This window comes from Anarrhichthys ocellatus, unplaced genomic scaffold (genome assembly GCF_004355925.1).
Source record: "Anarrhichthys ocellatus isolate YVR2014 unplaced genomic scaffold, GSC_Weel_1.0 scaffold22, whole genome shotgun sequence".
NCBI classification, from domain to species: Eukaryota; Metazoa; Chordata; class Actinopteri; order Perciformes; family Anarhichadidae; genus Anarrhichthys; species Anarrhichthys ocellatus.
Window position 1 is genome coordinate 3392577 of NW_022280052.1, and position 18450 is coordinate 3411026.

The 18450-nt window shown below is 42.1% G+C and overlaps 2 protein-coding genes across 5 annotated transcripts in view; both read left to right on the plus strand.

Moving 5' to 3' along the window:
• rabgap1l (RAB GTPase activating protein 1-like) overlaps positions 1 to 18450 on the plus strand; it is a 104015-nt gene that overhangs the window by 40215 nt on the left and 45350 nt on the right. The gene's annotated exons all lie outside the window — the stretch shown is intronic.
• On the plus strand, positions 8 to 12318 carry gpr52 (G protein-coupled receptor 52). The gene has a single exon (XM_031859571.1). The coding sequence runs from the start codon at positions 1921 to 1923 to the stop codon at positions 3037 to 3039; it is 1119 nt and encodes a 372-aa protein (XP_031715431.1). The 5' UTR covers positions 8 to 1920; the 3' UTR covers positions 3040 to 12318.

Sequence of the window (18450 nt, forward strand, 5' to 3'; positions counted from 1 at the left end):
AGAGAGAGAGAGAGAGAGAGAGAGAGAGAGAGAGAGATGTGTAAGCCAGTCACAGCATCTCTCCTGCTCACTGCACCAGGGCTGAGGGACTCTTCGTCCCCTCGCTTCCCTCGCTGCAGATTTAACTCATTTCCATCAGCGCAGTCATCTTTTTTTTCTTCTTGCTTTTTACTTGCTGCTTTTGACAGATGCATTACATTCATCTCTATCTGCATTCCAGGATCTAAGGATTTCTTTATTGAAAAACGCGGGTTGTGTGCTTTAACAGAATCAGGGGGACGTTTGCAGAGGACAGTGCTTGAAACTGGGACTCCGACTGGGACTTGGTCTTTTTTTTATGCCGCTAGAGTGGATTCCCTTTTGTTGGGCTGCCGGTGTTTTGTTCAGGGCAACAGACATACTGAGAGAAGGAGTTATAGGACCCTATACCCCTACAACTAAACAGAGTGCATACTTCAAAGGACTAAAGCAAGTTAGAACATCTATGGTTGCATTAATCACTTGAGGAGAAGGTGCTAAGCCTCCCGTGCCAATGCTTCAGAATATCACAACAAAAATACAAGTAACACGTTTCTGGGATGAATCGGTGGATTGCTGATTGATCCCCACACCCCTCTCTGCAAGTATCGGCCACAGGATTGCTGGGGAGTCGAAACGAGAGGAGCGCTGAGCTATTCAGCTGGCCTCTCATTGCTCCAGGAGAGTCCTTCCACCTGCCTGCACGGGAGTCTTACATCCAGCACTTTCATCAGCTACTGGACTTTTACATTTTGTTTGTCTTTTGCTACTTGCAGTCCAGAAAACTGAGAGGCAAGTCTGCACATTTTGGACTCAAACTTTAAATCACTTTAATAGCTAAACTCATCCAGACATATTGCGGCGATTGGTTTCTACCTCATTCTGCCTAGGGATGCCTCGTAAACACATTTTCCCCCCCAGCGCCGCGTGCGCCGAGAGAGCTGTGACATTATCTCCTGCGGAGATCCCCATGTTGTTCTAGCCTGTGTCTGTGTTTTGATTCAGACAATAGCTGGGCATGCATGGGCTCCAGACACTGACCGGAGGACCACCAAAATAAGGGAAGCCTTCTGTTACATTGTAAACACACTGTCACCCATGGCACAGTGAAACTTTGGATCTAATTGAAGGGTCTATTCGCAGAGAAGGATGTCATTTTCTTTTTTTTCCAGACTTTGGTATACACCAAGAGAGACTCTGGAGAAGTTTTCCCCTTAGCAATGGCTGCTAAAAATCTATGTATTGAAAGGTAACTGCCCTCAGTGAATTGAATCTCATCTCGGAGTGAAATAGGAGCCATGTGCTGCGTACCTATTTGATCTGCCAAGAGTGGAGAGCATTGAGCTTCGCTTCATGCTTTAACCTCTTCGTATGGTGTCCTCCCTCTCATCTGCCGTGCTCTCTGCCCTTGTTTAGACAACTTATGCCCTCAGCCTCCCGGTGGCGTCCCTCATTAGCATCAGGAGATGAGGCCACAGACTGGCAGGCAAAGCAGCAGGGGTGTTCACCTTTGGAATAGATGCTGGCCACAGCACCAATGCTACCCTGGTTTAATGAAGCAATAGAGCTTTTTTCACTCTACTTCTGACTGTAACCCACCCACTACTTTCACTAACCATGAGTGATTGGAAAAGGAGAGCTAAACGAGGTGTCCTACCCTCCCAGAGGCTGTATTGATTTTCGTCCAGTCAGTGTTCATTTGATTGAGACCCAGCTATGTGAGAGTCAGGTGAAAGAGAGAGTGAGTGTGTTAGAGAGCGTATTGAGCTCGATAAACTGAAGAAGGCTGCAGACACTCGGTGTAGATGGGGTCGGGGGGGGGCAGGCAGTTCTCCAGTTTCAGTCCAGCTGCCTTATGGGTGACACACCATAAACCTGACCCACTGGACAGCACCCAGAACAATGAACCAGTCTGAACTGACAACGGACCCGCTGCTCACTGCCAACAGCAGTCATGGAGACTTTGTTCCTTACAGGGCCGCCAACCACTCGTGTCCCTTGGGCTGGGGGCTGAACGAAGGCCTAGAGGCCTGCGTCCTGGAGACTGCGGTCATTGTACTTCTGACAGTGCTTATTATTGCAGGAAACCTGACGGTGATCTTCGTGTTCCACTGTGCCCCTCTACTACACCACTACACCACCAGCTACTTCATCCAGACCATGGCCTATGCCGACCTGCTGGTGGGTCTTAGCTGCTTAGTGCCCACCCTGTCTCTGCTCCACTACCCAGCAGGTGTTCAAGAGCCCATCACGTGCCAGGTTTTCAGCTACGTCATCTCTGTTCTGAAGAGTGTTTCAATGGCCTGCTTGGCTTGCATCAGTGTGGATCGCTACCTGGCCATAACTAAACCCCTGTCTTACAACCAGCTGGTGACACCATGCAGACTACGAGGCTGTATCACTCTGATTTGGATCTACTCTAGCCTGGTTTTCTTGCCTTCCTTCTTTGGGTGGGGTAAACCAGGCTATCATGGGGACATTTTTGAGTGGTGCGCACACTCTTGGCCCACCTCTGCCCTCTTTACGGGCTTTGTGGTGTGTTTGCTCTATGCGCCAGCTGCACTTGTGGTTTGTTTTACCTACTACCATATCTTTCGCATCTGCCAGCAGCACAACAGGGAGATCAGTGAACGGCGGGCACGTTTCCCCAGCCAGGAGATGGAGGCTGGTGAGGGGGGTGGCAGTGGGCATCAAGGAGGACACGGACCAGATCGGCGCTATGCAATGGTGCTGTTCCGCATCACCAGTGTTTTCTATATGCTTTGGCTGCCCTACATAATCTACTTCATGCTAGAGAGCTCCCATGTGCTGGATAGCCCTGCCCTCTCCTTCATCACCACCTGGCTGGCCATTAGCAACAGCTTTTGCAACTGTGTCATCTACAGCCTGTATAATAGTGTGTTCCGCCTGGGCATGCGTAGGCTCTCACAGACGATTTGCTCCTTCAGCCACTGCGCAGCCGATGACAGGGACTTTGGAGAGCCTAAACCTAGGAAGAGGGCGAACTCGTGCTCCATCTGATGGGATGTCTTTTACAGGATGAGGATACTGCCGGAATCTACAAATGGGGAACAAAAAAGCTTAACAAGCTTAGCAGCTATGTTAACTTTCAGTAACATTGGGTGGGCTTAACCGAACAGAAAATGGGTTCTGTTGTGTCTGCTGACACCAGTGACATTGCCTTCACAATAAACCATGGTTTATTGCATTACAAGCTTTTCAAGGAGATGGGTGCTGTGTCTAAACAGAGAGATTCATGAGATAGTCACTTTCTGATGGCTTTTATTCTGTGGTATGTGACTTGGCTGTGGATCAAATAGAAAGAAGTCTCCCCATGGCTTTCTCAGCCTTTACATCTCACTGTATGTCAACCAGGTCTGACATAGTGAGAAGACTAAACTGTAAACTCCAAAAGATTCACAAATATGTTTTCAGACATCAAATGTGGCCACACTATTTCATGCCTGTTACATTTTGTTTGTAGTTGGTAAGTGGATCAACCCTCGATTTGATGTCTCATACTTTGTGTCATTAGGAGAGACTAGATAACCTACACCTACTTGTGCTAATAAACCTGTTTCAAGGTTGGAAATTGATAATTCACTTTTTAGTTGTATAAACACACACACTGACAATGACAGCAGCTGCCGATAAATAACGGATGGCAAAAGGTCTTGACTGTTTTCTAGACGAAAGTGCACACTCAGTTTCTGCAGAAGTATTTTGTGTTGAGTCTGTAAACATGATGTGTGCAGGTGAACAGGAGATGCAAAACAAAGATGGTGACAGGCCTATCGCTGATCTGACACTTGGTTCAAATTTGAATATAGTTATTTGCTGAGACCCTCTGTAAAACTTAGGACATAATGTAGAAATGCACAATAATCTTAAATAGTAAAACTCCAATTTAACACTGTTTGGATTGCAAAGAACAGCCCTACATCACAGCAATCGACCAAGGACTGTTAAAATATGGAAACTTGTAAAAGGAGTGTTGAAACCTTTTAAATCAAGTCAAAGTCCTCAAAATAAGAGGTTTCACTTGATGCAACATGGTGACTAATCTATAATATAGACTGTCTAATTGTCAACACATTTAACACTTTGCCTACTGCTGTAGTGTGACCTGTATACGATTTTGCACAGATGACATGCTGCTTTCATTGTTTACTAATTTAAATATTAGCTGATTATGGTTGGTTCTACTAAAAAGCACCGTATGTCCAGAATTCAGACACATGATGCGTTTGTTTGACACTGAGGTCTTTTATATTGAAGGCAGTGAACTGATGCTCGCAGCAGATAACTACCCAGCATAGTTTTTTTTCCCCAAGGTCCCCCCCTTGTGTTTATGAAATAGCTCATCAGGGCCAGCATTCCCACCATTGGTGTGGCATTCCTGATATGGCTTTGTTATGAGTATTCTGCTAACAGTTTGATGCATGAGCGCTCATGACAACCATTTCTAACCAACAAATATATATTGCATTCCCCCTGTACATGTAGGTCCATGTATATTGAATAGTGAACAAACAGAATTAAACAAATTAAACGGCACGTTTTAGGTTTAGTTCAGAAACAGAACTCTGTGTCTGAGCCATAGATCTCATTTTTAGATGCACCTCTTGGATGTTTGTTTTGATCCACTCACAAACTTCTCGGAGTCATTTAAAGGTAAGAAAAGTAATAGTTGCAGTGTAGACCGGAATATATTGGCTGGTTTTGAGTGCTTTGTATCAGTGACGCGGTTATCTTCAGATCAGATGATATTGGGCTTTATTTCCCAGCAGCGGTGGACAGGGGCTCAGGTTAATGTGATCTGATCTGTCTGGAGGTCGCTGTGAGGTTGAAACTGAACTGATCTAAAACTACATGCTTAGTTGTGATAAAGGTTTCAGGCTATCAGTAGCTTATTTTGTGGAGGTTTGTAGAACTTTTTGCCGGACAATCCTAATTGCTTTTAATTTGCCCCACTCTCTTTCAGCTGTACCAATTCTGTTGCTGATTTGAAAAAAAGTCACTGCCCTCAAACTACAGGCCTACATGTCTTACATTCTTCTCAGTGCTTTTATGAATGACCTTAGAAATTAGTGTGCACTTCTCACAGGGTCAGACCTAACTGGCTTACACTGTAATTATGGTAACTGGGCTTGAGGAATTGTCCGTATCCTTTTTCATGATGTCTGTGCCCAAGCAACAGATGGCTATTTTGGGAAGGGTAGAATATAGGTGTTAGAAATAGAGTCCCTAATTACTTCATTCTGCAAAAATTTTATAATAATAAAATAATAATAATGTTGTTCTTTTACTGTGGCCATTCCAGCTTGGTAAAATCTAAAGACTGTTCCCCAGTCTGGGGCTTTTTATATACAAAGTGCAGATGATGCGTGTTGTTAAAACAACCCACAAACCGCCATTGGTTATGATTCTCATACTTTCAACAGTAGTATAGTCACTCCAGTCAATTTACTTTGTACATTCCCTTGATCATTGGATCAGGGGTTGAAGCATAATTTCTTTCAAAAGAATACAGCCACGTAATATAGCCAATGATTTACTGATCTCCCTCTTGGCTCATAGAGTAGTGTCATCTGTGGTTTAGGCCTTGCTTGTAGTGTATGTTAGTCCATGCACAGCAAACCCAGCCCCTTGATATTGTAAATGCATTCTGTGCTGCTTAGCAGTAGCCTGTATAGGTCATTCCTCATTGTAAAGCTGCATTAAGTGATTTTTGACCACTAGGGGCAGAAAGACTCTGCGCCTTTAGCTTTATCTTACAGTGACAAGAAATTCGCGACTTGACATTCAGCTAAAACAGCGCTACCTTATCATTCAATTCAAGAGTCTTTCTGGCCATTCTGATGAATGTAAGTTCAATATTGTTTTTAAGCCAAGGTTTGGTAAACCAATACCACTAACAGAAAAAATATGTCTGTTTTGGGTTATCTACATGCGCACCTTTCTTTACCAGCCATTCATTTACTTTGTCTCTCTGCAGTTGTGCATGAGGTGGGTAGCCTACAGTCAACTTGAAATTCTCATGCTGATAGTGGCTGCCCATGGTTTGCCGTCATTGTTTTTGTTTTGTTGTTTCAGACAACTAGGATAACCAAACTCTTAAGGTAAAAGCAGCTGTGTAAAGCTACAGTATGGGGTGTTGATTCTTAGCGCGATCATCAGCATTCAACACCCTTTAACATATTCAGGAGTTGTTTGTCAGTGTTGGTATGAAAAATATTGCTTCATGCAGCTTTAACACATTGCAGATTGTTCTGTATACGTGCCTAAAGATGTATTTTGTAAGAAAAGTGAAAAAAATAAGTAATTACTGTTACATTGACATTGCTGCACTTTAAAAAAACAAACAAAAAAAAACAAAAACGAAAAATTTACATTAACATACCTTGTGACCGGTGTACACATCTGAAGTCACGTTGTCGTTGGATTTAGTTTTCCATGACTTTGTAATCTTTCAGATGCGTTTCCACTTGAACCAAGAATAGGTCAAGTCAATCATTTCTCTCGGTCAATCAGATTTTTGCCTTTAAGTGGGTACATGTTCTACTATCTGACGTCTACATCACATCCGTAAAATAAGGAGTCTGCAGATGTCCAAGTCTTGTGAATTCCCTTCTATAGCCATATGCCTTGGCATATATGAGGAATAGCAGTAGGAAACCACAGCATAGCCGTGTCAAATGCTAGACCTACGATGATTTTTATTTTGATAGCTTGTGTTTTTGGTGCTCCTTTGGAGCAATGGGGTAGTAGAAGAAATGTATAGGGTCCGAATTAGTCCTGTATTATCTTCATTATGTGGTGACAAACAACAACACAGCTAAATATAACACGGGAGAAAGCAAAGTTCTGTAATAGCCTAAATTATAATAGCTGAGTTGTTACCATATAATGTAAAAGTCGGAATATACCATTCAATCGGAGATTATAGTATTTGGTGAGAAGTTGCACAAATATTCATTCCTTTGGTGGAGTTTTTGTAGCGGGTAATGTGAAATGCGTGTCTTGGTTGAAGGTTTCAAAAATCAAAAGAGCCACTGAATGAATATTTAAAAAATAAATTGTTTTTGTGTGTCTGTTACGCTGACCAAGCTGAAGTGGTAGAAAATCAAAACTGTCAACTTGTTCAAACAAGTCATCTTTCAAGTGCATTGATCGAGGCTTTTAGTAAAGAGTTTTATTAATTGCAGGATAATATGTATTATTTATAAAGATATGTGAAAACCTTTACACAATATACTATATATGAGTATACTGTATGTAAAGTGTGTGTATCTGTTTTTACCTGCTGTACAGCCAAAAAAATCAGACAAATTCTGACAACGGTATGGCGCATCCATTTGTGTTAAATCAACTAGGCTGCTGATGTTTTAAATAGGAGGCAGTGTGTGTTAAATTACATAGTATATATTTTTTTATTTTGAAATTGTGTCAAAGACTATGGTTTTGTCGTTGCTGCCTACCCAATAAAGGTGAAAATAGTAGACATTCACATCTGTGTAGTTGCTTTTGTGAAATGTCTGTGTTTCTGTAGCAACAATTGCCAGCTAGCCAGCTGTCAGTCACAGTAGAACTCTCAGAATTCATCATCATATTTCCTCCACTTTACGTCGATCTTAAGAAGTAATGAGGAGAATGAAGATGTGGGATGCCAGTTTGAATCCAAAGACCTGATGGGATGAGTGCTATTAGCTAACGCCTGCTTCATCAAACATTATTGAGGTACACTTGAGCGAGAGGTATTGATATACAGCATCAGTTACTTTTGAGTTGTAATTGATGTGTAATAATCACAGAAGTAAGCATGCATGATGTAAATGTAGGACTAGTGAGCAGATCAAAAATGCAACCCTGTGACTTCACAGCCATGTTATCAGAGAATGGAGCCCAAGCAGAGAGACTCTATTGTCATTTTGTCTATTGATCATCTGCCAAACATTCTGCCCCTGCCTGTTGCTCCAACTCAGTTATAAGCAAAGCAAAGATGTATTTCATTTTCCTCTGAGCCAGCAGATGGTTGATCTGGTGGTATTAGCTTGGTAACAATTTCTAAGCAGGGTAGCCCTTCCCTTTTTGCCATTGGGAGTTAATGCACACCATCATTTCTCCTCTGTGTAAAGTATTCTCATTACAGAGCCTGATCCTTTGTACTTGGTCTGAAATTAGCCTTTGAAATTCATACACTCAACCTTTTAGACTGCAGACCAGCTTTGAAACAGCCATAACCCCACCGTCTCCACCGAGTAGTGAAGAGACGAGCAACAGGAGATGCAAGGGCGTATTGGTGGTTTAATGGCTCAAAGCGTAATAGCTATTTTATTGTAACGTATGAGTCCTTTTATTTTGTGTTTGTGTTCAATTTTTTGGGATGCTTTCCAAGTTTTTTTTGCTATGTTTGATATCTAGTTTTTGCACAAAAATCTGTAGTTGTTGCTCCTACCAGAACACATTTAATTCACACTAACTATTCAGCCAAACCAAGAGCAGCTTCCCAGTCCAAGCCTGCTCAGTGTTCATGGCCGGCACCATATCAGGAATTCCCTTTTATTTCCACAAATGGCAGCACTCGGCTTACTTCCTCTTTCCCTTTCCATCCTGCCACTTTCCTCCTCCTCTTTCCGTCCTGATTGAGAAAGGACCACCTGACCATCTTTTGAGGTGGGGAAGTCATAATTAGAGGGGATGCCAGTTCCTGCCCCTGTGTGCTAATTGTGGAGGCTTGCGACGCTCACCAAAAGCCTTTAATGACATAAGGAGGACACACGCATGCATCCACAAACCAACACACACTCATACATCTTTGAAAACGTGGGCTGCGACTACGGTCCGATAGCGAACAGGTGTTGATCAGGGCACAGCTGATGGTGTGCTCTTACTGAATGTAATGTAAACATGTATTCATCCATTAACTGAAGCTAAGACTATAGTGGCTCTGTAAGGCTCTAGTTTGGCACAGCCGGCTTTGAGCTAAATGTATGCACCGCATTTCATGCAGTACTTCTAATTGTCAAGACATTTCACTGAAAAACGTTGTCAACCTCACGGTGGCGCCATAAGATGCAGTCAATTGATCGGCATAGTTAGTGGAATTCTTCCTCTGGGGACCATGCATTTCTATGTCTGTTTAGAATTTCATGGCAATCTATTCAATAGTTGTTCAAATAGTGGTGGAATGACCAACTCAGGCCATCATTTCCATCCGTAGAGCCTCCTTGGCATGGCTGAAATGTGAACAAACGCTTGCTCTGCTTCAGTAACAGCACATGCTCACACTTTCACCGTATAACCATAATCTCCTACGGGCTATGTGGGGTTAATGTATTGATTAAAAACACAATCAAGTAGTTTCTGTGGGAGGGAAACGTTCTTATTTTCTCATCTTTACCCAGTTTTCTGGTTTAAGCCTGCTGGTGCTTCTCTGGGATTTCTGCATCAACCTCTGGAGTATCCCACGGCTCAGTGTTTGATTTGATCTTTGCTCTAGTTTAAATGTACCAAAAGTTATCAGTTTAACCAAACATACTTTTGTACAGTGCTTTGTGGAACGGTATCCAATATGTTTCAAACGTCATCAGAATTTTGTATTCAGTATTTTGTGAAATATCAGGTTGGTGCATTCAACATCTGGAGAGAATCCAACTAATAAGTGCATGGGATTGTGTCTGCAGCATGTTTGTGAGCAGAGTGTGTGTAGTTAGCTATAAAACATAGTAAATGTAGTAATTGGTCATGGAAGCGCACAGTGATGCTGCAAAACGTACCTTTAGTTTAATGAGAATACTGTGTGAGCCTCTCAGCAGGGCGTACTGTGGGAACACGACATTTTAACTGCATGCTATCTTTTATTTTCAAAAGGTTACTATTTCTCTAAAGGCCGTTGCTGCTAAGAGGTTACATTGTACACCCAATGACAAAACGGTCCCAGGTTAAATCCCCATAGTGGAGCTAAACCCTGTCAAAGTGCCCCTGAGCAATACGCATAAGGAACAATTGCGCCTTGACAAATATGCGCTTCGGAACACTGTGCGGCGCGATAGGGTTGCTATCGCTTTTCAGCACGTCTACATTGACAAAAATATAGATCTATGGGCACAAACAACTCTGCATGTGATCGGCCCATAAGTGGACGTTCACTGATGGTACCAACTTGCCACAGTACAAATAAATTGCAGCCTGTGAGTAAGTTCCGTCTGCAGCGCTCTCACTCAATATTGGACCAAGATCAGAAAATGTCTCTATTCATCAGACACAAAAACATGGGACAATAGGGTCTAGGTTGAAAAATACCAGTTACCTTTTTAGAATTAATAATTTTTTAAGTTAGGGCACTCTCTAAAATGTCCTAACTTCTTTATAAATGTGTGGCTTGGTTTTAAGGTTAATATAATTTAGATCAATGTTAAATTTGGGTAAACTTTAAAGGTAGCCTTGTTGCTAAAATGTTTAAACTGTTGGGATTATTAAGTTGGGTTGTATGAGGTACTTATCCAAAGTCAGTGTATCACTAAGAGTAGACAGGGGTCTGCACATCCCCAGTTTGGAGAAGCAGACAGGAGTACCAGCATAAGGGCAAAGTAATATACTGTGGAGGGGGTCAGCAGCAGAATGTATTTAGCCGCCTAAAAGAAAGGCCCACCTTAAAAAAATCGTTATCAATTTTAGCGTATGCTCTATTTACAATATTTTCGGACAGGGAACTGAACTGAAAGTGAAACTTTGGCTTATCTGACCAGCTTTATCAACAGACTGGTGGCTTTGAAGAGAGAATGGATACGTTTAAGAAAGGGCTGTCTGACAGCAAGATAAAGCAGTGAAAATAATCTAAATATAGCCTACATATGGATAAAGATTTTATGAGCTTTTCTTTAAAGTGCATTATGCTGCTATCATGTGCTGATACTCCTGCCAGCCCTGCCGTCATACAATGTCACTTCAAATAATCCAAACTATCCCTTTAAGGGTGTGGGGTAGGGATTGCATTACATCATAAATAAAACAGGCCCCCAAAACCTAGTAATACCAAACTGTGTGAGTGTGAGACAGTAAATGCCAGCCTCCTCTATGACTGAGCCATGCTGCCAGCCTTCTGCGCCGTGGCTGAGTTTAGTGCCCTCAGAGCTCCTTTATGATCCCTTCTTTGCGCACACACCAGAGACATTGATACAGTACACGACCACATAAAGGGAAGTAAAATAACACCGGAATTTCGGTACATCTGAATGAGAAATGTGTCACATTTTATGCCTGAAAGGTGCAGTGTGTAGGATTTAGCAGCTAAGTTGCGGGTTGCAACCAAATCACATTGACGTGAAAAGTATAGAGTCCTTGAAAACTGTTCTTGCTCATTAGCCTCAACCAATGCTGGTCGTTTTCCAGCTGTCTAAAAACCAAATAAATGGAATTCACTTTGTGTGACTGTATGTAATGTGATCAACCAGATAATTTCTGCACAATTAACTCGTGTTACTAAACATTTGTTGCGTCTCTTTAAGTAATGATTAATACAATCAGTCAATGTCTATAAAACTGATGGTGCCAAATTGTATGTTTTTACGTAACTACATTTCTGGCCTTTTTAAGTCCGTTTCAGACTGTGGTGGATTGTCCTCCCTTCTTCTCCGTGGTCAACGTTGTCAGACGACTGAGCTGGCCACAGCTGGCACGTTGAACTGCAGATATTCTTTCTCCTCTTGGAAAAGGATTTTATTGTAAAAGAATGGAGCTCATTAAAGTATTGGCTTTGGAACGGCATCAATCCACTTACCTTACTGCTGTACTAAAGGGGCATCTCAAGATTATTTTTCTATTCATCCTTTCAAATTAGATTTAGTATAATTCACACCAATCGTCTTGCTCTAGCCTCTCATTCATAAAGGACAAAGACGAGCAACCTTGACGACACTGGAGGACAGACCTGTTTTTTATTGTTAACCTCCCTGCAGACCTCAGGTACTGAAGCTCTGCCAGCAGATGTACAGCCAGCTTCGCTAATGCTCTCTGAGGGCATTTTAGCTGAATTAAATACCATAAGGGAGTCAAATGAACCCCTTGGCTCCTTGGTATATTTCTTCCCTCGTTTTTACCACCCACTGTTTTGCTCTTCCTTTCCCTCTCTCTGTCCTGAAGCAGTGTGTGTCCCATAGTAGCACACCAGACCTGTCCGTGTTGGGCAGTTATTTAGTAGTGATGGTCCAGCAGCTCGCCTCAGGCCATCGTTGAGATGGGTACAGTGGTTCTTCCTCTGTGGCATTTAGCCTTGCTGCTGTTGCCAGGGTAGGAGCATGGGAGTGACTGAATGAAAAATATATATATATATATATATATATATATATATATATATATATAAATAAGATGTAGCTGTGTCTGATGTTTGCTGGGCTGTGTGACCAGTGTGTCATTCACAAGTCTGTTAGTCAGTTTGTCAATGACTGAAGTCACTTTACTGACAGCCAGTCAGTAAATGACCTGTGATAATCTGCTGAGAAAGGAGGACTAAAAGTACATTATAACCACTTGTAGTCACTTGAAACCTAAATACCAGTTTTAAGAGCCCAAGCCAGTTATTTCCACCAGCACTATAATCGGTACAACTGTTTTTTATAAGGAAATAATAAATGGTTCACAGCTTCTTCACCACAAAAAGGTTAAGTCGGTGTCAAACAAGGGAAGTGAATTAAAGAGCGTTTTATCTTTCTAGAGGACGTTTAGCTGTATATATACAGTATGTATCCAGCAAATAGCATGTCTTTACAACGCAAGATTACCTGCTTCACTTCACTAGTAGTAATCAGGTTCATGAGTTTTGAGGTTGCAGTGCAGGTTTCCAGCCTCAATAGGTAATTGTAAATATACCTTGTACTATAAAATATAATAATACAAGGTGTATATACTGTATATTCCCATTTTTTGGGATCATTTTCATCAAAGGCAGTGTTATTACACTGTGCACATAGAATGATAGGATAGAAATTGTTTGTTTGACCTTTGGTTGCACACAAAATAAACTGAAATGCATTCTCTACATGCATATTTAATACTCTCCCTGTGTATGCAGTGGTGGATGAGACTGCCACCCATCCAGCACTATATCTCCGGTGACAGTCGAGTGTCTCCATTGTCTCTCCGGTTCTTCCCAACCGAACATCGGGACTTAAGAGCCACTGTGTCGCTATGGAAACCCCTAGCTGAGTCTAAAGAAGCACCACGGCTTCAGCGAGTTCATTTTAAGTTTATAAATAGAGCGCAATTAAAATGGATGTTAACATTGGCTTCAAAATAGCGGCCTCTTCATTATTCATTCATGTGCGCTTTTATTTTGAAGATGCAGGGGAAGGAGGGGCGTGCAGGGCTCCTGACTGACTGGTTTTAGGAGCACTGCATCACAATTTTAGGAGCACCGGCACAAAATTGTGGCGCACCACTTAATCAACATCTAACACAATTAGAGATGCACCGATTCAAACGGCTGCCAATCAGAACCAGACGGTTTTCAGCTGATCTGCCATGAGTGGTGACCGATTTGTCTCATATTTCCTTCCTCTTATCAATCGTAACGTAATATCGCCATGAATGAGCGCGTTCATAAGTCTCTCTCTGTCTTTCTCTCTCTCGGGTGCATGCTATGTAGCGGCAACACACACTTGGTCAACTATCCAATGACCATAATTGTTGTGTTTTGGGATTGCTTGTGACAGCCCTAGTGACCACCTTCGGTTGCAACTACAACATCAATCTGAGCACTGTTGATAAATCACAGCTTTTTATGCATGCGATGAATATAGTAGGACCACGGCAAACCCTTGCCTCTCTGTTTGTTTGGACGGGACACACACACACCGATTCTCGCTCCCTCCTGGTGTTTCACATGAGATACTGTAGTGATTTCTTTTTTTCAAAGGGGAGGCATATTTGCAAGTAGCACTGCTACTCCTAGTTATAACATTTAGTTACACTGTCTCCAAAAATGGTCGCTGTGTGTGTGTGTGTGTGTGTTGTGTCTGTATCGTAGCCTACAGCCTGTTTCTTTCACACAAGTAACGAGAAGAATGAAAGACACACAGACCCAGCTCCACATGTAGGAATTCACATAACTTTATACACATCTGTGGACCGAGCCGCTGAGTGTCTGACCCTCCACCCACTCCACCTCCATCATCCCTTGGGACCTTCTGTCCCCACATAACAGACACTCAACACATATCCTCCAGTAAAAAACACAACACACAGAAAATGTCAGATATCTGGGGGGATGCACTTTATCCGCTGACCTCTCTCAATGATGCCCTGTGTGTGTGTTTCTGCGTGTGTGTGTGTGTGTGTGTCCGAGAGAATCTCATCCTGCTCCAGATCCAAATTGATCCCAACCAAATGCCGACTGGAACAGTACATCACATTTTTTTGTTTGTTTTTATTTTCATAAGTTCCTTCTCTGTGGCACCATGGTACTAATATAAATCCTCGAAATACTGTCAGGAACAGTGTGTTACTTTTGCAGTGAATAAATTGTAAAACTACATTCAAATTGAACACAAGAAAGAGTGACCATTTATGCTGGAGAAGTCAGTGGAAAGTGTCAGAGAGGGACACAGTCTCACTCTATTAATGTGAAGAATGTTTGTTTTCCAAAATGGAAAAAGAGGCTTTCTTACGCTCTATGACATTTTATTTTAGGGCTGCAACTAATCTCATCATTAATTAATTAATATCGATTAATCTGTTTTTTTAAATTGACAAGAACAATTTTGAAAAAATAGCTATCATGATTTCTCGGAACCAAAAAAAGATATTAAATATCCTATCAGATAAAATGGGGAAAAGCAGCATATCCCCCTTAAAGTAAGACGGTTAGCATTGAGTGTAGTTATTTTATGAATTGAGTTTTTCTGGGTGTTTGAACATCTGGTTGACTAGTGAACTAGTGGCGGCATGCCCTTTCACATCAAGCCGCTTTAATGAGGAAATGTTTGGCATTTTTCGATGATAAATGACTTAAATCAGTTGTCAATGTTGGTGATTAATTTCCTGTTAATCGACTAACCATTATTGCGGAGTTAATTAAAAACAAATGAAGATGTTAACCATAACATCTAATCCAGCTCTGTTACCTTCAGCTCTCTGGTGTGTCGAATGCTTTCTTAAACCTGCTTGCTTCTCCCTAATTTCACTGCAAGCAAAATGAGAAGTTTTTGCATTTTTGCTTTCTGTCTGAACACGGCACCTGCACTCCCAACTCAGCTTATTGAAATGCAGAACCAGCCAGTCCATTAAAATGCCACGGCAGCGATACAGAGACGGATGAATTTGCAATCTGCCAGGCGGGCCAGCTGTTGCACCCCCCCCCCCCCTTCCCTCAACCCTCCAGGGAAGCCTCGAGAAACTTACTCGCCAGCAACCAAGGACAAAGGTCTCAGGGGGGGGCTGGTTTTTAATTAGCGGGCTGCCGTCCTCTGAATATCACACCAATAGATTGATTCACTGTGTCCCACTGAAATGAAGAGAAATGAGGAGTGTTTGTGGCAGCCAGGTGTGTCAGCATAGAGGGATGGCAATTTCACATCCGGCTAGACTTTGAATTCATGAAGTGTGTTTTTTGCCTTACATACTTGTAGAATTAGCACCTTCTCTTCGAAAGAGGACATTTTTCATTATATAGATATTCAATCTCTTCAGTAATCTGGCCTTTTGGGAGTTTTAAAAGATAATTGTTTCCATTCCAATACCAGGTCATGATGCTTGAGCCTCACGGTTACAAACTCTTGTATCACCTAAATTTAATCTGATGTGTCTAATAGTTGCCCGACAAAATAGAGGTCATGTCTTACACTATGTTAAAAATTGTTTAGCAAGTAATATATAGTTCATACCGCATTCAGCCTAGTTTGTTTTCTCAAATCATATATATTTTTATGAAGCCAGAAGGTTCCTCAGTGGGAGTTGATGGTAGAACTATGAATAGCTTGGAAAGCATTTTATTTACCTCCTAGCGCCAATCTTCATAATCTCCTGTTCCACTGATGAACAAAGGGAATCCTCATAGGCTAACCAGTCTTTACTGCAACTAAGCTGCTACACTGTATCACATGGGGCTAGAATGCCTTGCTCGGAGGCTTGCTGCAGCAGGGTAGAGTTTGGTCCATGCTTCTCAAGTAGCAGTGTTGTCGTACCGCTTTTTAAAGGTCTCTGTCTCGTCTCGGAATCAACCCTCATTCAGTCTCTGTCTCAGACAAAGAGCACTCTAGATTTCACTAAACTGCCTGGATATTTTCCAAATTATCGGTTATCATCATTACTGTGATTGCTCATAGAAAGCACAAGAAAATTCTCACATATGAAATTCACCTCTGCAATGCCTTTTGATTATGTTCTCTAAGACATCTCTCATGGTACATACAGTATATATCTCATATATATCTTTCTTTTCCTCTTTCCTTCTTCTGCCTCTGTTTTTTGGGGGGTTTATGTAAGGTTTTTGCGATCCAAACGCAGCCTGTTTGTCACTTTCAGTCCTGGCCTTCCATTGAAGGAGCTGCCATCCATCCAAAAGATGAAGAGGGTAGCTAATATTCTGGCTGTCAGTCATTCTGCTACCACTTTCATCTTGCTCTCCCCTATCTACCCTGCGTCCTCTGTCTGCCTTTCTAAGTACTTTCTCCATCCTTTCATATCTGTACTTAACATTCTCTACTTAATAGATCATTTACTATCCTCTGGCTTCCATTTGAATGTGTCTAACGTGAACAACAAATGCTGTTGCGTTTCACTGAAGCAGACATTTCTTCCAACCAGTTTGGAGACTGGTTTATGCCTGGAACAACTCCAGGGTGCAGCTCTGCAACAGACATGCTCTCTGACATACCATTCTGCTGGTTTATCGCAGCCTCTGTTGTCTAGCACGGCCCATCATGCACCACTCCCCACCCGCGCTGAAGCCCGGCTCAGATGGCGCAGCACTTGCTTTTGTTTTCTCAATCCCATCAGAGAGAATGGTGCATTGAATTCATTCAATTGAGCCGCCTCTCTGCCAGGGTGAGAACTTATTGAGCCTGAGAATAGGATCAATAATTAGGTTTGACAGTGTATGGAGATAAGTGACACATAAACAGTAGAGTAACGATTTCTTTCATCAGCTTCAGGAGTGTTTTACTATGAAACCTGCTGTGAAACCTGCCTCAAGATATTTTTCTACACGGACAATAGTACGATTCAGGAAAGAAAAACTGAATTTGAATGGGATAAGAATTCTAAAATTAGGAACGTTTACACAACACATTGTTGCTAAGTTGCTTTAGTCCAGAAAGCTGTTCTGGTTTAACACGGTCGTGACCCATTCCCTCCCTCCTTCAGCAGGGAGCATCAGCCTCTCGTTGTTGGATTTACAGCTATTTGTTTTTGGTTGTCCAGATATATATTCAACTAAATATAGCATTGATATTGACCCAGTAAATGATGCTCATTTCAATCATTTGCAGCTTCTAACCCTGCTTATTCCTACTTTCACCTAACCTTGCTTTGACATTCTTTTTACGTATGTTGGGACATTTTAGATGTTTCAACGAATACATTTAGGGATCGACAGTATAGATAAAATCCTCCATAGGGCTAACAAATTCAAACTTGACATGTCCAAATAAATGTCCATCTGTCGGTGGTCAGAGACAGTGTCTTACCCTTCAGTATAGTCGTAATATGTTCCTGTGTAGTGTCATACAACTACACTAACACTCTTGAGAAGAAAGTCAGATGAGGTTGTGTTGCTCCACTCATTCATGGAGCTTCTGTTGCGTCACTTGGGTGGCAAGTTAGCAGTTTTGTTATTGTTGTGGTATAGATATGTTAAAGGGTTCACTATGGTATAAACAGTGTGGCAATATCTCACGCTATATATACAGTGTTGTCATATCAGTCATCTGTTGTGTGAACAATCACACCATTAGATTAATTAGTGACACACACACACACACATCTCTCCAGGTATGAACCGTGTTATCTTATCCAGTCATGTATGTTTCCCTTCAAATGGCAGTTGCTGGAGTTTTGAAGTAAAACATTTGGGTTTTGTCTGTAGCTTTGCTCCCTCTGTAATTATTCTGTAAACACAGTTTGACTTTGTACCCAGCAATCTGTCTTCATGTTTGCCTCCAGCGGTTTAACGCTAGCAGCATCCTCTCTGATTGGCTGGGCTGTCACTTTAGGACTTAGTGGGCTCTGAGTGTTCAGCTGTCTGAACCCAGCGTATTTCGCTGCCACCTCATCGGTTTAGCAAAGCATGGCTGCCTCTCTGTCGAGGGGCTCACCAGCCAGCACCCTTGGGCCCCTTCCACACCCGGGAATTATATAACACTGTCAGAAGAGAAGGGTAACTTGAGAGCTCTCTCTCTCTCTCTCTCTCTCTCTCTCTCTCTCTCTCTCTCTCTC